General features: G+C 42.5%; 2 protein-coding genes across 6 annotated transcripts in view; one reads left to right on the top strand and one right to left on the bottom strand.

The window, feature by feature from the left end:
- The window catches only part of jus (julius seizure), a 452,703-nt gene that overhangs the window by 139,904 nt on the left and 288,461 nt on the right, over window positions 1-24,338 (bottom strand). The window lies entirely within an intron of this gene.
- LOC135707916 (ATP-binding cassette sub-family C member 4-like) overlaps window positions 1-24,338 on the top strand; it is a 116,118-nt gene that overhangs the window by 89,961 nt on the left and 1,819 nt on the right. Inside the window, exons 8-11 of the mRNA XM_065229835.1 lie at window positions 7,893-8,359; window positions 8,726-9,095; window positions 9,172-9,322; window positions 9,426-9,656. Coding sequence (XP_065085907.1) covers window positions 7,893-8,359; window positions 8,726-9,095; window positions 9,172-9,322; window positions 9,426-9,656 — 1,219 coding nt within the window. The remainder of the gene's footprint in view (window positions 1-7,892; window positions 8,360-8,725; window positions 9,096-9,171; window positions 9,323-9,425; window positions 9,657-24,338) is intronic.

Genomic DNA, 24,338 nt, shown 5'->3' with positions numbered 1-24,338 from the left:
ATCGCGATTTGGGGGGTGTTCAGATGCTCGAAATTTTCATACCCAAATTTCCCAGTATAAAATATTCCAAAATCCTTTATATATCGGTCGGTGGACTTCCCAAACCTTTAAATCGATTTATCTCCTTAATTAAGGCTCTAATCGCGATTTGGGGGGTGTTCAGATGCTCGAAATTTTCATACCCAAATTTCCCAGTATAAAATATTCCAAAATCCTTTATATATTGGCCGGTGGACTTCCCAAACCTTTAAATCGATTTATCTCCTTAATTAAGGCTCTAATCACGATTTGGGGGGTGTTCAGATGCTCGAAATTTTCATACCCAAATTTCCCAGTATAAAATATTCCAAAATCCTTTATATATCGGCTGGTGGACTTCCCAAACCTTTAAATCGATTTATCTCCTTAATTAAGGCTCTAATCGCGATTTGGGGGGTGTTCAGATGCTCGAAATTTTCATACCCAAATTTCCCAGTATAAAATATTCCAAAATCCTTTATATATCGGTCGGTGGACTTCCCAAACCTTTAAATCGATTTATCTCCTTAATTAAGGCTCTAATCGCGATTTGGGGGGTGTTCAGATGCTCGAAATTTTCATACCCAAATTTCCCAGTATAAAATATTCCAAAATCCTTTATATATCGGTCGGTGGACTTCCCAAACCTTTAAATCGATTTATCTCCTTAATTAAGGCTCTAATCGCGATTTGGGTGGTGTTCAGATGCTCGAAATTTTCATACCCAAATTTCCCAGTATAAAATATTCCAAAATCCTTTATATATCGGTCGGTGGACTTCCCAAACCTTTAAATCGATTTATCTCCTTAATTAAGGCTCTAATCGCGATTTGGGGGGTGTTCAGATGCTCGAAATTTTCATACCCAAATTTCCCAGTATAAAATATTCCAAAATCCTTTATATATCGGTCGGTGGACTTCCCAAACCTTTAAATCGATTTATCTCCTTAATTAAGGCTCTAATCGCGATTTGGGGGGTGTTCAGATGCTCGAAATTTTCATACCCAAATTTCCCAGTATAAAATATTCCAAAATCCTTTATATATTGGCCGGTGGACTTCCCAAACCTTTAAATCGATTTATCTCCTTAATTAAGGCTCTAATCGCGATTTGGGGGGTGTTCAGATGCTCGAAATTTTCATACCCAAATTTCCCAGTATAAAATATTCCAAAATCCTTTATATATCGGTCGGTGGACTTCCCAAACCTTTAAATCGATTTATCTCCTTAATTAAGGCTCTAATCACGAGTTGGGGGGTGTTCAGATGCTCGAAATTTTCATACCCAAATTTCCCAGTATAAAATATTCCAAAATCCTTTATATATCGGCTGGTGGACTTCCCAAACCTTTAAATCGATTTATCTCCTTAATTAAGGCTCTAATCGCGATTTGGGGGGTGTTCAGATGCTCGAAATTTTCATAGCCAAATTTCCCAGTATAAAATATTCCAAAATCTTTTATTTGTCGGCCGGTGGACTTCCCAAACCTTTAAATCGATTTATCTCCTTAATTAAGGCTCTAATCGCGATTTGGGGGGTGTTCAGATGCTCGAAATTTTCATACCCAAATTTCCCAGTATAAAATATTCCAAAATCTTTAATTTGTCGGCCGGTGGACTTCCCAAACCTTTAAATCGATTTATCTCCTTAATTAAGGCTCTAATCGCGATTTGGGGGATGTTCAGATGCTCGAAATTTTCATACCCAAATTTCCCAGTATAAAATATTCCAAAATCCTTAATATACCGGTCGGTGGACTTCCCAAACCTTTAAATCGATTTATCTCCTTAATTAAGGCTCTAATCGCGATTTGGGGGATGTTCAGATGCTCGAAATTTTCATACCCAAATTTCCCAGTATAAAATATTCCAAAATCCTTTATATATCGGCTGGTGGACTTCCCAAACCTTTAAATCGATTTATCTCCTTAATTAAGGCTCTAATCGCGATTTGGGGGGTGTTCAGATGCTCGAAATTTTCATACCCAAATTTCCCAGTATAAAATATTCCAAAATCCTTTATATATCGGTCGGTGGACTTCCCAAACCTTTAAATCGATTTATCTCCTTAATTAAGGCTCTAATCGCGATTTGGGGGGTGTTCAGATGCTCGAAATTTTCATACCCAAATTTCCCAGTATAAAATATTCCAAAATCCTTTATATATCGGTCGGTGGACTTCCCAAACCTTTAAATCGATTTATCTCCTTAATTAAGGCTCTAATCGCGATTTGGGGGGTGTTCAGATGCTCGAAATTTTCATACCCAAATTTCCCAGTATAAAATATTCCAAAATCCTTTATATATCGGTCGGTGGACTTCCCAAACCTTTAAATCGATTTATCTCCTTAATTAAGGCTCTAATCGCGATTTGGGGGGTGTTCAGATGCTCGAAATTTTCATACCCAAATTTCCCAGTATAAAATATTCCAAAATCCTTTATATATCGGTCGGTGGACTTCCCAAACCTTTAAATCGATTTATCTCCTTAATTAAGGCTCTAATCGCGATTTGGGGGGTGTTCAGATGCTCGAAATTTTCATATCCAAATTTCCCAGTATAAAATATTCCAAAATCCTTTATATATCGGTCGGTGGACTTCCCAAACCTTTAAATCGATTTATCTCCTTAATTAAGGCTCTAATCGCGATTTGGGGGGTGTTCAGATGCTCGAAATTTTCATACCCAAATTTCCCAGTATAAAATATTCCAAAATCCTTTATATATCGGTCGGTGGACTTCCCAAACCTTTAAATCGATTTATCTCCTTAATTAAGGCTCTAATCGCGATTTGGGGGGTGTTCAGATGCTCGAAATTTTCATACCCAAATTTCCCAGTATAAAATATTCCAAAATCCTTTATATATCGGCTGGTGGACTTCCCAAACCTTTAAATCGATTTATCTCCTTAATTAAGGCTCTAATCGCGATTTGGGGGGTGTTCAGATGCTCGAAATTTTCATACCCAAATTTCCCAGTATAAAATATTCCAAAATTCTTTTATTTGTCGGCCGGTGGACTTCCCAAAACTTTAAATCGATTTATCTCCTTAATTAAGGCTTTAATCGCGATTTGGGGGGTGTTCAGATGCTCGAAATTTTCATACCCATATTTCCCAGTATAAAATATTACAAAATCCTTTATATATTGGCCGGTGGACTTCCCAAACCTTTAAATCGATTTATCTCCTTAATTAAGGCTCTAATCGCGATTTGGGGGGTGTTCAGATGCTCGAAATTTTCATACCCAAATTTCCCAGTATAAAATATTCCAAAATCTTTAATTTGTCGGCCGGTGGACTTCCCAAACCTTTAAATCGATTTATCTCCTTAATTAAGGCTCTAATCGCGATTTGGGGGGTGTTCAGATGCTCGAAATTTTCATACCCAAATTTCCCAGTATATAATATTCCAAAATCTTTTATTTGTCGGCCGGTGGACTTCCCAAACCTTTAAATCGATTTATCTCCTTAATTAAGGCTCTAATCGCGATTTGGGGGGTGTTCAGATGCTCGAAATTTTCATACCCAAATTTCCCAGTATAAAATATTCCAAAATCCTTTATATATCGGTCGGTGGACTTCCCAAACCTTTAAATCGATTTATCTCCTTAATTAAGGCTCTAATCGCGATTTGGGGGGTGTTCAGATGCTCGAAATTTTCATACCCAAATTTCCCAGTATAAAATATTCCAAAATCCTTTATATATCGGTCGGTGGACTTCCCAAACCTTTAAATCGATTTATCTCCTTAATTAAGGCTCTAATCGCGATTTGGGGGGTGTTCAGATGCTCGAAATTTTCATACCCAAATTTCCCAGTATAAAATATTCCAAAATCCTTTATATATCGGCTGGTGGACTTCCCAAACCTTTAAATCGATTTATCTCCTTAATTAAGGCTCTAATCGCGATTTGGGGGGTGTTCAGATGCTCGAAATTTTCATACTCAAATTTCCCAACATAAAATATTCCAAAATCTTTTATATGTCGGCCGGTGGACTTCCCAAACCTTTAAATCGATTTATCTCCTTAATTAAGGCTCTAATCGCGATTTGGGGGGTGTTCAGATGCTCGAAATTTTCATACTCAAATTTCCCAACATAAAATATTCCAAAATCTTTAATTTGTCGGCCGGTGGACTTCCCAAACCTTTAAATCGATTTATCTCCTTAATTAAGGCTCTAATCGCGATTTGGGGGGTGTTCAGATGCTCGAAATTTTCATAAACAAATTTCCCAGTATAAAATATTCCAAAATCCTATATATATCGGCCGGTGGACTTCCCAAACCTTTAAATCGATTTATCTCCTTAATTAAGGCTTTAATCGCGATTTGGGGGGTGTTCAGATGCTCGAAATTTTCATACCCAAATTTCCCAGTATAAAATATTCCAAAATCCTTTATATATCGGTCGGTGGACTTCCCAAACCTTTAAATCGATTTATCTCCTTAATTAAGGCTCTAATCGCGATTTGGGGGGTGTTCAGATGCTCGAAATTTTCATATCCAAATTTCCCAGTATAAAATATTCCAAAATCCTTTATATATCGGTCGGTGGACTTCCCAAACCTTTAAATCGATTTATCTCCTTAATTAAGGCTCTAATCGCGATTTGGGGGGTGTTCAGATGCTCGAAATTTTCATACCCAAATTTCCCAGTGTAAAATATTCCAAAATCTTTAATTTGTCGGCCGGTGGACTTCCCAAACCTTTAAATCGATTTATCTTCTTAATTAAGGCTCTAATCGCGATTTGGGGGGTGTTCAGATGCTCGAAATTTTCATACCCAAATTTCCCAGTATAAAATATTCCAAAATCTTTAATTTGTCGGCCGGTGGACTTCCCAAACCTTTAAATCGATTGCATCATTTCGATCCCGGCGGTGACTTTACCGACGAAAACCACAACTGCTCTTGGGAAGAATTTGATATGGATTTGCAATCAACACGTTTTTTTTTTCTAAAACTAAAATATCAAATTATGAAAGAAAATCGATATAAACTCTTTTAGATTGAACCCATAATTTTCTGCTCAATAGGCAAAATCGGTCGCCACTAGGCCACTGAGATCCTTGTATCATAAAACAATTACTATTACTAGATTTCAGTCCCGGCGACGACAACAACTACTCTTGAGAAGGGTTTGATATGGATTTCCAATCAACACGCCTTAAACAGACGATCTTCTATTCAGCAAGCTAAAGTGGCAGTCATCAAGCTAGCCAAGTAAAATTATTTTTTTGAGACGTTAAATTTAAACAAATAGCTAGACCGGATCTCATCTCAATGATCTGCAATTAGCTGGCATACTAAAGTTTCATAAGCTTAAAATCAATCGCTCTTCCGCTTTTATATAAAAAAATACTAAAAAACTACAAGGAACGCAATGGTGACGTAGGAATACGTGGTCTTATATAATACAAATTATTTGTTAACTGCAGCAGGAGCTTGTGTTTTGTGTAGGAATGGGAATTTGAGCGGCGATCTCTCTGTTTATACTCTTTAGCATGACGCGCTTGGCATAGATGGCCCACAGCGATTCACGAAGAGCTACTGATTTCGATCAATAGCGGTGCAGCTTCTTCCTCTTTCTATGGATGCTCATGTGGGCTGCAGCTCACTGCTTGCAGACAGCCTTTCGTTGTGTACTGGAGAACACCACCACTCACCACGCGGTGATTGAATAAACACTGTTCGGTGAGACCGGTTGGAATTCAACTTTGAAATCTTTTTTTTCCTTGATTTATTTTCCGTCGATCTTGTTTTCCATGCTGAGCACTAATGCTACCGACGCCAGGGAGGCAGCTCCCACACCTGGACCTATCGACCCATCAACTCATGAACCGGGGACCAACGGCTTTACTTCGTAAGCGTGATCAGAGATATTATGCCTCAGAACATCCCGACGGTGTCGACTGGGATTGAACCCAGGCCTGCTGGGTTGAGAGGTAATCACGCTTACCACTACACCACCGGCGCAGCTTACTTTGAAATCTGTGTTAGGGAAATCGCTTTTCGCTGGTGATAAATTTAATTATCATAGCAACAGTTGCAAATTTGTGCAAATTTCAAAAGTGGTATTTTGAAAAATAATAAATCTTAAATCTAACAGATGCGTAGAAATATTTCTGATCGATTATTGATAAAATTACTGAAATTGGTCCTGAAATTACTGATCTTTTGCTACACGTTCCATTTATGGTTTTCACAAAGTGTACCCCCATATAGAAATCCCAGACGTAGTCCTACGTCAAAAAATTTTGATAAAGATTCAAATTATGTTTAAAAATAAAATAATGTTTAACAATATTTCTGAAGTTTTCATAAATTTTCTGAAGGTCTCTGTGCTGAATCTCTTGGAACATCTTAAGGGTTCTCGATTTTCATTCTCGAAAGATCACTAGATCTAGCTTTTCTGAGATAAATAGAACTTCTTAAAAGTTTCCCCAATTTTGCTAGCACGAAAATTCAAGACATTAAAAATGTTGTGATATTAGACTTACTAAAATGAAGTAAAGTTGTTTCTCTAAAACTGATTGTCATGTCTTAAAAACGTTTGCGTTAATTTTTGTTGTTGTTGTTTTGAAAAAAAACATATTTTTATGAATTACTAGCTGAGTGTGCCCGGTCTTGCTCGGGATTCAATATTAGCTTGAGTTTATGCGCCGATTTAAAAAAAAGCATGCTATATTGTACGTAGCCCCCCCCCCCTATTATCTAAGGGGCTACCCCCTATGATTATCTCCTTATACCCCCACACTCGCCCCCACATGCCTAATTTGGTTCCATTTGCTTGATTAGTTCTCGAGTTATACAGAAATTTCTGTTTCATTTGTATGGGAGCCCCCCCTTACAGAAGGAGGAGGGGTCTCGAACCATCATAAGAACCTTCCATGGCCCCAAAAACCCCTGTATACAAATTTTCACGCCAATCGGTTCAGTAGTTTCCGAGTCTATAAGGGTCAGACAGACAGACAGACAGACAGACAGAAATTCATTTTATATATATAGATAGATAAGCCTAGAAATTATCCACCAAAGTTATGGAAAAACCTGGAAAAGTCAGGGAACTTTATTTAGCCAAATGAGTGGACACCCAGTAGATAGAGAAAGACGATTAAACGTCAAATAACTCTATACAAGGTCGTCAACTTCAAAATTTTCAAAAATTAGGACAAAATGTAGGCCTAACCTAAACACGCCAAGAAAAATGGTTACTCTTGAAATAAATTCACGTTAAAAAAGTTTAAAATAATGACTGATCACAAGAAAAAGTTACTTTAGTGACTTGGCCTTAAAAAAGGAGACTTTTTAGTGACTGGCTTAAAAAAAAGTGACCAAGTCACTAAAAAGTGACTCACTACCAGCCCTGAAATTAGCAAATACACAAACCTTTCTTCTGAGGTTGAAATCTTTGCTATGCAATTTGTTCGACAGATGCCACAATTGTTCCTGTCGCATAGTGGGTCTTGATGTATTGTCATCTTTTTTTTCTAAAGAAAATTAACGTGAGTCCATCTTCTTTCATGATAAGATAGAAACAATATGTTTTCAGGTACATTTTCTAATCAATCGAAGGAAAAAACAAATTTTCTTTGATTTTTGACTTCTTCTACCAATACTAAAAAAAAAATCAAAACGTATTGCCTGCTGCTTCCCTTCAATGATTGAAAAATGGGCATACGAAAATTTTCCCACACTAAAAAGGTTGCGACCTTCCGACTGTCCGGCTCGAATAAATTATTCTATTTGTACCCATCTAATCGACTGCCCACGTAATAGATTCCTCCTCCCAAATGGAATCAGCTCAAAACAAACACCGAACCAGAAGTTCACTAACGATTCCCGCTTTCACTTCTTGCCTTCAACATTATAGCCGCTAATCACGAACGTCACCCCCGCCGCGGTTATGGCAGCCCGTTACCGCAAAAACTCCACGACGAGTCCCATCGTTATGCCACCGGCTCATCGGATGGCTCACTCGCACCAGTCCCTGTATCAGCCGTCCCCATTCTCGTCCTGCAGCATGGTCTTCGATGGGTTCGACGATGGCGAAGGTGATGGTGGGCGTCGCTTCTGGAAGCAAAAACGTCCAACTGCCACCGGACAGGTCAATGGAAATGGTGCTGCTGGACCACCACTGATGACTGCCAATGGCGATGGTGGAGACGCTGCCACCGCTGGTGCCAATAAAGAATCTCAAATTACCGGCAAGATCGGATTTTCCGTCTACCGGAACTACTTCAAAGCTGTGGAGAGTGGGCTTCTGTTGGGGACGGTTGCGGTGCTGTTCCTGTTGGCGCAGGTCACCATGAGCGGTATCGATTACTTCATCTCGCAGTGGTAAGTGGAGTGTGAGCTTTATGGTTTCCGGATTTAGGAAGAACTTTTAAGCTAGATTTGAAAAAAAAACTTGCATCATCACTAGTATTTTACTCATGTATTATTCAAACCGCTGTACTCCATTAGAACGAGTCCTATACACGTGTCGTCTCTTTTGCATTTGAATAAGAAGCACCATCCAGTGAAGGGAACATGCAGAATATACATCATAACGAAACACTTCCACACTGGTGGTATCCATCATTTTGAAAACGTGTCGAATTAGCATAATCCTAACCAATCTCCTTGTGGAGCAAGCCTGATTAGAACGGTGGGAAAATAGTGCCTGACTAATCAAAATTCCAATTTCAATTCCCACCTCCACAGGGTCAACCAGGAGGAGTTCCTCAGTCGGAATGCCACGGTCATGGAGACCAACACCACCACCGATGGCGGTATCGGACCGAACAAACTGGCCGGGACCATTTTTGCCGAGCTCACCCGAGAGCAGTATCTGTTAATCTACTCGGGGGCGATGACCGTGATGCTGTGCCTGTCGCTGAATCGATCCTTCTCCTTCTTCTACCTCTGCCTGAGGGCGTCCATTCGGCTGCATGACCAACTGTTCCGCGGCATCACTCGGGCCACCATGTACTTCTTCAACACGAATCCCTCCGGAAGGATTCTGAACCGATTTTCGCGCGATATCGGTTGTATCGACATCTTTCTGCCGTCCGCCATGATGGATTGCATACTGGTAGGGGCAACGGTGCCACTCGTGTTAATTAGAACCGAAGAAATTTGATTCCTTTCCCTTTCGCTTTTTGCTTCAGTTCTTCGTGGAGTTTACTGCCATCATCAGTCTGGTGGCCATCGTCAACTACTGGCTTCTGTTGCCAACGGCCGTCATGGGAGTTCTGTTCTACGGTCTTCGCCATATCTACACCAACACGGCACGCAGTATCAAGCGCGTGGAAGCGCTGAGTAAGTTTACCCTTTACACATACACACACACACACACACATAGAATGCAATTATCTTTAATCACCCTGAGAATCACGTTTGTCTGTCCATGTGTATTTTGCAGCACGCAGTCCAATTTTCTCGCACGCCAATGCGTCCTTCCAGGGCCTGACGACGATTCGGGCCTTCGGGGCGGAGAAAATCCTTGCCTACGAGTTCGATAAGCATCAGGATCTGAACACTTCGGCGTGGTACCTATTTCTGGCGACAACCCGGGCTTTCGCCATCTGGTTGGAGTTGGTGTGTGTGCTGTACATTGCCGTGGTCACGTTCAGCTTTCTGCTGATGGAGAACAGTAAGTAGCACCCAGTAACGTAGATTGATAAATCGGAGATCGGAAATCGGAAATCAGAAATCAAATGGAATAAACCAATTTTCATAATTGTGAAATCATAAATAATAAAGAACGAAATATAATGAGGGAAACAGAAAGATAAGAACATTATTAATGAAAAAAATAGTAATAGATTAGAAAAAATAAACCAGAAAAACAAAGGGCCCAATAAGAGTAAACATTATTTAAAAAAAAGTAAATAAACACGATAATAATTGGAAAAAGAACTAAAAAAGAAAATAAATTCAACAGCAGACGAAAAGAAGAAAAAGGAATAGATGAAAATATGGGAAACACTATACAATATACAAATCAGAAGTAGAAAAGTTCGAAAAGTAGTAAATAAAAATAGATGCACTATCACTACATGACAAAACAAGGACCCAAAAAAAAAGAATATGGGAAAAACCTTCCAAAGACGTGATCATTAAGATCGAAAATATTGGAAAGTGAAGAAATATATAAACATGATAAACATAAGAAAAGCAAAAACAAAAAAAAAAGAATGGAGAAACACAAAAACTAAAAAATATTGAAAAAGAATCAAATATAAGAAATCATGAATCAGCAGGCAAGAAAGAAATCACAAATCATAAGTGGAATAAAAATTTAAAAGAAGACTGTAGTAAGAAGGAACAAAGTATTTCTTCTTGATTATAGTTAAAGATGAAATATAGTGGTGACCCGATTTTGTCAGCCCCCGATTTTGTCCACCCCCAATTTTATCAGCTTTTTGACCCGATTTTGTCAGCCTATAGGATTCAATTAGTTTTGGTTGAGGTGGACTGTTTTGTACAGTCGTATTCGTATTTTATTAATTGTCTAGCTCAATAATGACATTTTTCGAGAATTAAATGTGCAGTGGTGGCAAGATCAAAGCAGGGGGAGGGGGGTTGAGGGGCTAGTTGAAAAATTATGTATGAGTGTTTTTTTTTCTTTTTTTTTCATAGTAAGGTATAGGACAGCTTCAAGAAGCCTGGCCTGTAGTGAAGTTGGCACGGTGTGGTATCCACTAGTTGCCTAGTACAGCTCCACTAAAACCCATTCCTTACTCTCTCCTCTGCCTGGATCCCCCGGGAACAATGTGAATCAACTACTTCGGAGGGTGGCTGTGCTCATGCACTTGTCGTACACTCAGCGCTAGTTGGCGTTGCTAGATCGATGCTCTTCTTTTAGGCTGCAGCTCCGACATAACCTGCGTGACTGCCCTGCTGACGGCATTCCAAGTGTCCTCCTCTCGACACATTTCAACGACGACATTCTCCATGTTAAGGACGGGCATCTCCGTTCGCACTGCCTCGAACCTTGGACAGTCGAAGACCACATGCTCCGGCGTTTCATCGACGTTGCCACACTCCGGACAGAGGGGTGACGCTGCGTGTCCGAACTGCTGCAGGTATTTCCTGAAGCAGCCTTGGCCAGACAGGAACTGCGTTAGGTGAAAATTGACTTCTCCGTGTTTTCTGTTCACCCAGGTCGAAAGAATCGGTATTAGTATTTGTGTCCATCTATCGTTCTCCGTCGTGTTCCACTCCTGTTGCCACTTAGCCAATGACTCCACTCTCACAACTTTCCGTACTCTTCCGGCTTCTCTCCACCTGTAGCACTCGCTGTCCTCCACCAGGGTGATGCCAATTGGGATCATACCGGCGATAACGCATACTGCTTCCGACGAGATGGTTCTGTACGCACTCACGACTTGCATGGCCATGAGCCGGAACGTACTGCTCAGTTTCCTTTGGTTCTGCTTCGTTTCCAGCGCTGGAACCCAGGCTGTACCTCCATATCTCAGTATCGATGATGACACGTTGGCCAGAAGACGCCTCTTGCTACTGCTGGGACCAGCGTTGTTCGGCATGATTCTAGCTATCGCGTTGATGGCCTTCGAAGCCTTCTCACAGGCATATTCGACGTGGCTGTTGAAGTTTAGCCGGTCATCGATCATCACTTGCAGGTAATTTTACACACGCTTCGAGGCTATGGTGTGCTCCCCGACGGTGATTTCTGCACGCCGTACCGCTTTACAGTTACTGACCAATAACACTTCCGTTTTGTGGTGGGCTATCTGCAGCTTCGCTTACCAATCATGTCGATTGCCTCGGTTGACAACACTTCCACCTCTTCCAGCGTCTCGCCTGTTACCGTCAAGACGACGTCGTCCGCAAAGCCAACGATCTCAACTCCTTTGGGCAGTTTCAGCGTTAGCACGCCGTTGTACATCCCTTTCCAGAGCGTTGGACCAAGGATGGGGCCTTGTGGAACTCCCGCTGTGATCCTAATCGATCTCAGTCCCATGTCTGTCCCGTAGACCAGAACGCCGTTCTGGAAATAACTCCTCAGGATCCTGCACAGGTAGTCAGATAGCCTCATTCTATTTATGCAGTGCTTCGGCGATGGCCTCCCAGCTGGCGCTGTTGAACGCATTCTTGACGTCGATCGTTATCATGGCGCAATATCGATCTCCTCTCCGCTTCTGTTTGGACGCCTTCGCAGCTCTCTCGACCACTGTTTGAATTGCATCCACCGTCGCTCTCCCTTTCCGGAACCCAAACTGCTTCTCCGACAATCCGTGCTCACTCTCCGTGTATTTCGTCAGCCTGTTTAGGATGATCCTCTCCAAGAGTTTTCCGAGTGTAACCAGCAGGCATATAGGCCTGTACGATGCTGGATCTCCCGGCGGTTTTCCTGGTTTCGGCAGCAACACTAGCTTCTGTATCTTCCACCTGTCAGGGAAGTGACCCTCGTTCAGGCATTTCTGCAGCACCATCCTGAACATGTCCAGGGATGACTGGTTCGCCGCTTTCACCGCTACGTTGGGGATTCCATCCGGACCGGGAGCTTTCTTCACCTTCAATCCTTTCACCACTGCTACGAGTTCCTCGTTGGTGACTTCGACGTTATCTCCCTCTCCTTCTCCGTACGATGTAGGTGGCCAGGTTGTTGGGTCGTGCTTTGGGAAAAGTCCTTCCACGATGACTTTCAGCACATTTCAGCGGGCATCGTTGGACCTCTGATCTTCGCCATCACGACTCGGTATGCGTCGCCCCAGGAGTTGGCATTAGCGTCTCGACACAGCTCCCTAAAACAGTTCGACTTGCTCTGCTTAATCTCTCGTTTAAGTGCGGCCCTGGCCGCTCGAAACACTTCTCTTCGTTCCTCTCTGTCTGCTTCCTTTCTTGCTCTCTGAACACGTCTTCTGGCTCTGAGACAACTAGCGTGGAGAGTGCTAAGTGCCTCGTTCCACCAGTAGACTGGACGCCGTCTGTTATTTGGGTCCAGTTTCCTCGGCATGGTCGTGTCACATGCTCTCACTAACGTTTCTGTCAGCTCGTCCGCATTTACATCTGCGGGACTCCTGTCCTGTCCTTGTCGAAAGCCTTCGTCTTCCACTTTCGGTCACAAGTTCTCGTCCTCCGTACTGCCACAGTATTCCGTTGGCAGATGCCATATCGTATCGCCTGATGGTCGCTATGGGTATATCCTTCGCACACTCTCCAATCCATGTTTGCCATCAGCGACGGACTGCAGAAAGTAACGTCGATAATGGATTCCCGGCCATCTCTGCGAAAAGTGCTGTTGGTGCCTTTATTGGCCAGCATAACTTCCAGTTTTGCCAGAGCTTTCAGCAGACTGTGCCCTCTTGCATTGGAACATCTGCTTCCCCACTCCACTGCCCAAGCATTGAAGTCTCCTCCGATGACTACCGGTCGTCGTCCGATCATCTCTTCGGTAAGTCCATCCAGCATCTCATGGAACTTCTCCATCGTCCATCTGGGGGGGTGCGTAACAACTACACATGAAGATTCCGTTGATTTTGGCGATCACGAAACCTTCGTTTGAGCTCGCAACCACTTCTTGAATGGGGTATCTGCCCATAACTTGTATAGCAGTCATCCCAGCTCTATCCACCACCCAGTTACCGTTATTGGCAGGGACTCGATACGGTTCCGCAATGATTGCAACGTCGCACTTTTTTTCTGTTGTCGACTGCCACAACAGTTGCTGAGCAATATCGCAATGATTGAGGTTTATTTGGGTTACCTCCATTACTGTTGGCCTGCCATCACCTTTTTGTATGCTAGGCATTTGAAGCCTCCCGTCGTATGATCGTTACCGTCCTCTTTTTTGCAGAGCATTCACCTCGGTTGCTTCGTGCAGCCTCTTGCAATATGGCCTTTCTCTCCGCATTTCCTGCACAGATCAGATCTTTCAGGGCCATTGCAGTTCCTCGCCTGGTGACCGAATCCCATGCACTTGAAGCATCGCTCCAATTGCTTGGTAACCCGAGGAGTGGCTTTCAGCGAGCACAATGACCAGCCAACCTTGACCTTGCCCGTCTCCAACAGTTTATTCGCTGCAACTGTCGAAAGCCGTATAACCACCGTTTGCATGCCGCCGTACGCCTTCCTCATGCGGATTGACATCGGGACATCTCCCAGATCGCAGTGCACCCTCAACGCACTTCTTAGCTCCTCTTCTGTGGTGATCTCGTCCAGGTCCCTGCACTCGACCGCTGTCTCCTGGGATAGAGCTCTTACGCTCGCCCCTTCGCCAAGAGACTTTTCGACGAGCTCCTTGAAGGCTGAGCTCTTGATAGCAGGATCCTTCTTCAGCTCAAAGAGCATCTCGCCTTTCTGGGTGCGCCTGGTTTTCACCACGTTCTCTCCTAGTTGCTTCAACAGAAACATAAATTTGTGGACTTTCACACGCACAGCTCAGCGAATGACCTCACACTATGCACGAAGCTCAAAGCTGTGTTTCTAATGTACCAAAGCAGAAGTGTGTGTGAAAATCTCTACAAATTTCATTCAAACAATTTTAATATGGGGCCCATGCAAGTCTACTTTATGCACTATGCATTATTATTGTTGTTCTTACAGAAAATGCTTAACCACATATGCATTGAGTGGCCATTCAATTCTTACCTAAGTCCAATTAGAAACCCAGCAACCCCCCCCCCCCCCTCCACATCATCAATGTAAGAATGACTTTCCTTATATGACATTTACGAAAAGTTTGAAATTCCAGCTCGCCCCGCCCCCCTAAATGGGCTCGTTTATATTGAATAATTCCTAAAACATAAATCTTGCATTATCAAACAGCATTTAAAGATATTATGTTGAAAAAATTAAGCGAAAAAAAATGTCCCGATTTTGTCAGTGTCCCGCAAATCGAAACATAAAGAAAAAAAAGAAATCCCGAATCTAAAATAATAAATCAGGAAACACATGTCAAAAACAGAATTAAAGAAAAAAATTTCAACTACATTATTGGACCCAAGGGGTCGGTCACTCTGCACACCAATCTTGGGTCATCTTTTTTTTGTCAGTGTGCCGATTGTGCCGGTCATAGAGCAAGCTGCGATTGTTTGTTAAATACCCATCCCGGCAACCCGACATTTCTGACACCTTGAATGTTTTGGTTTGAAGTCGCAAGGATAAATCGGATTGGTGTGCCGGGTGTGTGAAATTTTGGTATTCATAGGATAATAAAAGTCGTGTTTTAGGGCTGTTTGGATATTACTCAGATAATTACAAATACGGTTTACAGGCTTTGTCTAAAGTAAACCTCCATTTAAAGTAATAACAAGACAGAAAAAAGAAATGAAGTTGAAGAGTAATAGTAGAATTAGTTATTCAGCCATTCCATAGCAAAATGGTATATGGGCTCTCAGAATTTCGTAAAAATTGGTAGTTTTGTTCCTTAAAGCGAAATATTAGAACCGTATTTTTTTTATTTTGGCGTTAGGGTGACTATTTCCATAGGGTGGTCCAAAAATCGATGTTTTTTATTTTTTTCAAAAAAAAAAAATCAATGTTTTGAATTTTTTTGAAAAAAAAAATATTTATGAATGGCTTTTTCAAAAAATTTCGAAGCATTGATTAATAGCGACTGTAAAATGTTCACGACGCATGGTAGCCTGGTGTTTTTTTTTTCACAGAAAATGATTTAAAATTTCTCGAAAACGTTCACAAGTTTGAATCTAGTTTAACAGTTTTTTTTTCATTTTTCAAGTGTCCATAATTTGAAGCTTCTCAAAATTTTGCATTCATCATGAGTTTTTTTTGAAGAATAAAATTAAAAAAAAATCTTACAAGAGCATTCTAAAATAATTAGGATTTTAACATTTCTTTAAAATTTTTATTTGAAATTACTAAAAACATTTTTTTAGATATTTTCTACAACTTTGACTCAGGCGTTATGTCGATCGGAAGTACCGTTTCCCTGCTACAATATATAAAAAAATCAAATACCTCCTTTTGAAAATTTTACATGATACAAAATGGCCACAATTTAGCAAAAATGTGAATCATCTCCCCTAACAAACAATTTTGCAAAGTTTCGTGCAAATCGGAGAAGGTCGAGTTTTTTTCGATTCGTCATTTAGCGTGGAACTACTCATCTGCGAAAGCGTCTCATTCCAAGACAGCGGATGCGTATTGTTTCACTGTGAAAGTATAGACTACGAAAGCGTCTCGTTGAGAGACTGTGAAAACATCCCATACAGAAGCTGCAGAAGCGCCTCTTCTAGAGGCTCAAGAAGAACCTCTTTTAGAGGCTCCAGAAAACCCTCTTTTAGAGGCTCCAGAAAAGCCTCTTTTAGAGGCTGCAGAAAAGCCTCTTTTAGAGGCTGCAGAAGAGCCTTTTATTTAGGCAGGCTCTTCTAGAGGCTGCAGAAGCGGCTCTTCTAGAGGTTGCAGAAGCGCCTCTTCTAGAGGCTGCAGAAGCGGCTCTTCTAGAGGTTGCAGAAGCGCCTCTTCTAGAGGCTGCAGAAAAGTCTCTATTAGGGACAGGAGAAGCACCTTTTCTGAAGGCTGCAGAAGCGCCTCTTCTAGAGGCTGCAGAAAAACCTCTTTTAGAGACTGCAGAAGCGCCTCTTCTAGAGGCTGCAGAAGCGCCTCTCCTAGAGGCTGCAGAAGCGCCTCTTCTAGATTTTTTCTTCATTATCGTGATGTTTAGCCGTAGGCTAGTTCATCACGTTCGATAGCAGAAGGTCAAGCTTAGGACCTGCCTCGAAAGAGAGGTTTCATTTTTACTTTAACGTTGCGTACAACTGGCTCTAATTTCCCGCCGAACTAGACAGACATTTTACAAACTTAATGTAAAATGAGAATTAAAACGGAACTGTAGTGAGGAATGGGTGTCCGAACAAGGTGGAGATCCACTGTCGGAGACAGTTCTCCCGTCCGGCAGAGATTATTATTATTATTTAGCTTTATTTAGGAGGCTTTCAGCCTTAGGCTGGTTCGCCTCCATCCGGCAGAGATACCCCGACGGCAAAAAAGTAGAAAGGTGAAGAGAAGACGGTCAGCGCAGCCAACGACGAGAGGCCTAGATATGGTTACACAGTTGAGCATCCTTCAGGAAAGCCAATAGCGCAACGTCGAGGGGTCGTTACCAAGTAGATTCCTGACGTTTTCCCGGAGTCCGTGTTGCTTGCGTATCCTGGAACTATGGGCAGACACACAGTACGTGTTCCACCGAGGCTGGGATGCTGCAAATTGGACAAACCTTGCGGAAAGCTGTCCCACCGAAATTGCAGGAAATCCTCGCATGACCAGTCCGGAGTCTTGAAATGATCCACTGATCCTTGTACTTGTTGTTGTCAAGCCTGCGTCGTATGGTTTCCTTGATTTTTCTCAGGGAAGTCGTCCGCGACTGGAACCATTCCTGCTGCCATGATAGTATTGGTAATCCAACACCTGCCGTCTAGGAGTGATACGTTCATGGTTTAGCGGGGACCGGATGGACCAGATCCCGCCAGTCTGTCCACCGCCTCGTTTCCGGCAACACCACAGTGTCCGGGAATCCACGTAATGACGGTTGAAGGTGGGGCGTACCGTGTAATGGATTGTATCCAGAGGTAGCTCGGGGCTTCGGTTTCCAGCAGCGCCTGGATGACGCTGTGTGAGTCCGTTAGCACGAGGATTGGTTGATGTGCCGAAGTGATGAGTACTTCGAGAATAGCTGCGGCTTTTCCGTTTAAGACGGAACACTCCTCCGGTAGACTTTGACTTGTTGCAGTGTTCGGTCCTGCCACTCCGAAAAAAATTCCAGTCCTTTGAATCCTCTATTAATCCACCGGGGTAGGTCAAGGTTGACTGCAGGGCTCTGTTCCCCTCGTTGTGGAGAAATACCCTATCGTTCCCGGATGTCTTAGCGGCGAGGGCAGCGGTTTTCGTAGCAATCGCTGCAGCAGATCGACAGCGGAAAGGGAGGATGCGTACCTGTTTATTACATATCGGAGCGAGGATGCGGTTAAGCTTATCGGTGGCTAAGCAGGTAATTTCGAGGCCGTAGAAGAGTCGACTATCGATGGTTGCTGGAGCGATGCGGGCGGGAGATTGTCCTGACGATGTTGATGCGGCTGAAGTGCTGTTCGAAGCTTAGGGTGCGATCCAGAACTACCCCCAGAACACGCACTGTTTTTTGAGCGTAATCGGATGGCCTTGGATGGTGATCGGTGGTTCCCGAATCAGATGACCCGAGTGGCAGATATGGCACCGTACACTCTTCGGCGGAAATAGCTGGATAGCTGGAAACCAACTGAAAGCGCCCACCTGCTGGCGGCCGGGCTGCTTGGGTTACATTCCTGGTCCGCTTAGTTGTTCGATGAGTATGTCGTCGGCATAAGCTAACGTGCACGTTCTTGGGCAGTTGGCTGAACACCCCGTTCGTTGTCACCAGGAATAGCGTTACCGCTACGACGGATCCCTGGGACACTCCAGTTTCCTCGGGGAACGGATCCGAGCAAGTGTTCCTCACAGTCACACGGAAAGTGCGATCTAGAAGGAAATTTCGATGAGCTTCCTGATAACGCCGGGGGTCCACGTCCTGTTGAACACCTTATAAATATCAAGGGAGACTTCCTCCGCATGGTGACCGTTGTCCTGGGCTTCCTTAAGTACTTTCCCGAGAGCCGCAAAGTAAGTAGAAGAACCTTGTCCTTGCCGGAATGCATGCTGCCGTCCGTAAAGGAGGCCATTAGCCCCCAGCTACAGCCGGAGACGACGATTTACCATTCTTTTCAATCGAGCGCAATCGGTTTGAAGGAGGAGGCTTATCCACTTGCCGTGTTACTTTTTGGAATGGGCACTACCTGAGGTCAGGGTACGCGTTGGTGATCCACAGATCGTTGAAGAGGGCGAGTAGCCTCGTTTTTCCGTCAAGGGAGAGTTTTTGTTTAACAACGGGTATCCAATCTCGTCCGGCTCGGCAGATTTACCACTGCTGCTGCCGAGGGCAAACTGAAGTTACCGGAAGCGCCTTTTCAAGAGGCTGCAGAGTGCAGAAGCGCCTCTTCTTGAGGCTGCAGAAGCGGCTCTTGTAAAGGTTGTAGAAGCGGCTATTTTAGAGGTTGCAGAAGCGTCTCGGAAAAAGCTGCAGAAGAGCCTCTTTTAGATACTGTAGAAGAGGCTCTTCTAGAGACTGCAGAAATGCCTATTCTTGAGACTGCAGAAGCGCTTCTTCTAGATGCTGCAGAAGCGGCTCTTTTAGAGGTTGCAGAAGCGGCTCTTTTAGAGGATACAGAAGCGCCTCTTCTAGAGTCTGCAGAAGCGGCTCTTTCAGAGGCTGCAGAAGCACCTTTTCTAGAGGCTGCAGAAGCACCTTTTCTATAGGCTGCAGAATTGCCTCTTCTTTAGGCTGCAGAAGCGCTTCTTCTAGAGGTTGCAGAAGCACGTCTTCTAGGGGCTGCAGAAGCGGCTCTTTTAGATGTTGCAGAAGCGGCTCTTTTAGAGGATACATAAACGCCTCTTCTAGAGGCTGCAGAAGCGCATCTTCTAGAGACTGTTGAAGCGGCTTGTTTAGAGGTTCCAGAAACACCTTTTGCAGTAGCACCTCTTTCAGAGGCTGCAGAAGCGCCTCTTCTATAGGCTGCAGAATTGCCTCTTCTTTAGGCTGCAGAAGCGCCTCTTCAAGAGGTTGCAGAATCACCTCTTCCAGAGGTTGCAGAAACACGTCTTCTAGAGGCTGCAGAAGCGGCTCTTTTAGAGGTTGCAGAAGCGACTCTTTTAGAGGATACAGAAACGCCTCTTCTAGAGGCTGCAGAAGCGCCTCTTCTAAATTTTTTCTTCATTATCGTGATGTTTAGCCGTAGGCTAGTTCATCACGTTCGATAGCAGAAGGTCAAGCTTAGGGCCTGCCTCGAAAGAGAGGTTTCATTTTTACTTTAATGTTGCGTACAACTGGCTCTAATTTCCCGCCGAACTAGACAGACATTTTACAAACTTAATGTAAAATGAGAATTAAAACGGAACTGTAGTGAGGAATGGGTGTCCGAACAAGGTGGAGATCCACCGTCGGAGACAGTTCCCCCGTCCGGCAGAGATACCCCGACGGCAAAAAAAAAAAAAAATAGAAAGGTGAAGAGAACACGGTCAGCGAGGGGTCGTTACCAAGTAGATTCCTGACGTTTTCCGGGAGTCCGTGTTGCTTGCGTATCCTCTGGAACTATGGGCAGGCACACAGTACGTGTTCCACCGAGGCTGGGATGCTGCAAATTGGACAAACCTTGCGGAAAGCTGTCCCACCGAAATTGCAGGAAATCCTCACATGACCAGTCCGGAGTCTTGAAATGATCCGCTGGTCCAGCCTGGGTCGTCAGGGAAGTGGTCCGCGACTGGAACTATTCCTGCTGCCAAGCTTCCATGATGGTATTAATAATCCTGACGCCTAGGAGCGGTACGTTTCTGGTGTAGCAGGGTGTTGTGGGACGTACCAGGTACCAGAAGCGCATCTTCTAGAGACTGCTGAAGCGGCTCGTTTAGAGGTTCCAGAAGCACCTTTTGCAGAAGCACCTCTTTCAGAGGCTGCAGAAGCGCCTCTTCTATAGGCTGCAGAATTGCCTCTTCTTTAGGCTGCAGAAGCGCCTCTTCAAGAGGTTGCAGAATCACCTCTTCCAGAGGTTGCAGAAACACGTCTTCTAGAGGCTGCAGAAGCGGCTCTTTTAGAGGTTGCAGAAGCGACTCTTTTAGAGGATACAGAAACGCCTCTTCTAGAGGCTGCAGAAGCGCCTCTTCTAGAGGCTGCAGAAGCACCTCTTCTAGAGGCTGCAGAAGCGCCTCTTCTAGAGGCTGCAGAAGCGCCTCTTCTAGATGCTGCAGAAGCGGCTCTTTTAGAGGTTTCAAAAGCACATTTTTTAGAGGCTGCAGAAGTGCCTCTTCTAAAGGCTGCAGATGCACCTCTTCTAGAGACTGCAGAAACACCTCATCTAGAGGCTGCAGAAGCGCGTCTTCTAGAGGCACTGTATAGTAAAAAAAGCAAAATTTAAGAGTGAAAAGTGTGTGAAAATTAAAGTAAAATAAATCTAAAAACGCAAAATGAAAACAGTATGAAAAAACATACATTAGAATAACCTAAATAATTATAAGGCAAACACGAAAAATATAATGAAAAGGGAAAAGCAGACAATAAGAGAGAGAGAAGAAAAAAGAAAAGAAAAGGACAAAGGAAGATTTGAAACATAAAATCATAACTTTCAAATAACAAAACACAAAAGAAAAGCGATGAATTACGTAAAAATTATCGCCTGTTAAAAAATACAATCCAAATAAGATAAAATTCATAAAAGTTTGAATCTTGAATCTACAAACGAAAAATAAATAAAATATGAAAATTACAAATAAGAACGACCATTGCTAAAAAGTTAAAAAAGTAAGGAAGAAAATCAATTCAAAACACGAAACAAACACGTCTAAATAAGAAAGAAGAACAGTAAAGAGTTTAAGTGTAAAAGGAATAAAAATAGACGACCTCCATTTCGATTGATAACAGAGACAAATAATGTTTGATAAAAAAAATCTAAAAGAAAAATGCAGAGAAGCTAAATAGTTAAAAATAAACAAAATTTTAGATTTTTCCTTGCAGTATTCCATGAAACTTCGCACAATTGTTTGATAGAAGCATTGAACCGAGTTTGCACTGGAATTCAGCCATTCTGACTATCACCCAATTTTTCAAAATGACGTATTCGATATTTTTCAATAAATCATAGCACGAAAATGGGTTCATCTAATCTAAATGGTTCCTGAGAAAAAATTGATGCTACAGTATACCATTTTTATAAAAAATACACACTGAAATAAAAATCACAAATTTTAGTCGAAAAATTAAAAAAAAAAACCTGATAAAAACATTGATTACAAAAAAGTACATGATTTTTTAATTTGAAATCTTATAAAAAATGCTAACTTTTCTAAATTGGACACTTTAAAATTCACCAAAATCATTGAATGTCAACCATTAATACCATGAGCCGTTTTCGAGCTATGATCTATCGAAAAATAAGAATAAGCCATTTTGAAAAATTAGGCATGAGTCATAATGGCCGAATTCCGTCAAAATCTTGGTTCATTGCTTCTAGTGAACATTTTTTCATGGAAAGCAAAGTCTCATGGAATTCGGATAATCGATTCGTCAGTTGGCGTGGAACTGCTCAGCAACAAGCTGAAGAAAATAAGAAGCAAAAAAAATAACAGAACATCAGAAATCCTACTATGATAATCCAGAACATCAAGCAGGGGAAAAAATAGACTTTTTCAGTACAGTTCATCATGAATCTTTGAGATCCAAAATTATACAAAAGAAATGCCACATGCCAGGTATAAGTACTGATCTAAAATTGGCCACTTCCCTAGGACGAACCCCGTATACCACCTGTAGTGGCCAATATGCTCAAAACCCCTCAATGATCTTGTTTTGCAAAATCATGAAGTTTGATATGTCGCAAGCCAGGTTTTGGTACTGACCTATGTCTGGACACTTCCCCTGGAGGAACCAGGATCCCGGAACACCACTTGGAAGGGCCAACGTGGTCGAAAATTCTCAGAATGTTCCCCAATGATCTTGTTTTTGAAAATCATAAAGTTTGATATGTCGCAAGCCAGGTTTTGGTACAGACCTAAATCTGGCCACTTCCCCTGGAGGAGTCCGTATCGCGGAACATGTCCTACAATGTGGTCAAAACCTTAAGAAAGATTCCCAATGATCTTGTATTGCAAAATCATGAAATTCGATATGTCGCATACCATGTTTTGGAACCATTCAAAATCTGATCACTTCCGCTGGAGGAACTTGAATCCTGGAACACAACCTGGAGTGGTTAATGTGGTTGAAAATCTTCAAAATTTCCCTCAATTATCTTGATTTCAAAAATCATGAAGTTTGATATGTCGCAAGCCAGGTTTTGGTACTGACCTAAATCTGGAAACTTCTCCTGGAGGAACCCGTATCTCGGAACTCCACCAGCAATGTGGTCAAAAACTATCAGAATGTCAATGATCTTGTTTTGCATAATCATATAGTTTGATATGTCACAAACCAAGTTTTAGTACTGTCCTAAATCTGTCCATTTTCCCTAGAGGAACCAGGATCCCGGAACCCCCCTTGAAAGGGCCAACGTGGTCGAAAATTCTCAGAATGTTCCCCAATGATCTTGTTTTTGAAAATCATGAAGATTGATATGTCGCAAGCCAGGTTTTGGTACAGACCTAAATCTGGCCACTTCCCCTGGAGGAGTCCGTATCTCGGAACATGTCCTACAATCAATGTGGTCAAAACCTTAAGAATGATTCCCAATGATGTTGTATTGCAAAATCATGAAATTTGATGTGTCGCATGCCAGGTTTTGGAACCATTCAAAATCTGATCACTTCCGCTGGAGGAACCTGGATCCCGGAACTCCACCAGTAATGCGGTCAAAAATTCTCAGAATGTCATCTTGTTTTGCATAATCATGAAGTTTGATATGTCGCGAGACAGGTTTTGGTACTGACCTATGTCTGGCCACTTCCGCTGGAGAAACCTGGATCCCGGAACACCAATTGAAATGGTCAACATGGTCGAAAATTCTCAGAATGTTCCCCAGTGATCTTGTTTTGCAAAATCATGAAGTTGGAGGAACATGGATCCCGGAACGCTACCTGCAGTATGCAATGTGGTCAAAAACTTTTAGAAGGATCCCCAATAATCTGGTTTTGCAAAATTATGAAGATTGATGTGTTGATATGTTGCTTGCAAACTTAGCAACCTGGAACCGTTCAAAATCTGATCACTACCGCTGGACGAATCTAGATCCCGAAACGCCACCAGGAGTGGCCAATGTGGTCGAAACCCCTCAAAATGTCCCTCAATGATCTTGATTTGCAAAATCATAAAGTTTGATATGCCGTAAGCCAGGTTTTGGAACTGACCTAAATCTGGCCACTTCCCATGGAGTAACCTGGATCCTGGAGTGGTCAACGTAGTCGTAAATTTTTAGAATGTTTCCCAGTAATCAATGTGGTCGAAAACCCAAAGAATGATCTCCAAGCCACACCGTTCAAAATCTGATTCCCTTGGAAGAGTGCTTACCCAAGTAACAATTTGGGTTTTATGATGGTTCTGTAGATCATGATTTAGACTTGTAGTATGATATAAAACCTAAAAAAAAAAAAAACATGCAATGTTGCTAGGGTTATCAGAGTACTACCATAGAGGTAACTCTAAGACTAGTAGGTCCCGAAGAAACGTGCTCAGCGCTGGTACTATCTTCGGTCCCAAGCTAATCGATGCAACTTCTCGAAACATAGGAAAATCCACGAACCCCTCATTTGATCTGGCAAACTTTCATAGCTAATCAAAACAAACATTGTGTAGTACTAG

The sequence above is a fragment of the Ochlerotatus camptorhynchus genome, unplaced genomic scaffold (assembly GCF_037179485.1).
Source record: "Ochlerotatus camptorhynchus isolate MF236.1 unplaced genomic scaffold, CSIRO-AGI_Acam_v1.1 ptg000323l, whole genome shotgun sequence".
NCBI lineage: Eukaryota > Metazoa > Arthropoda > Insecta > Diptera > Culicidae > Ochlerotatus > Ochlerotatus camptorhynchus.
This window is presented reverse-complemented; position numbering and strand designations above follow the sequence as displayed.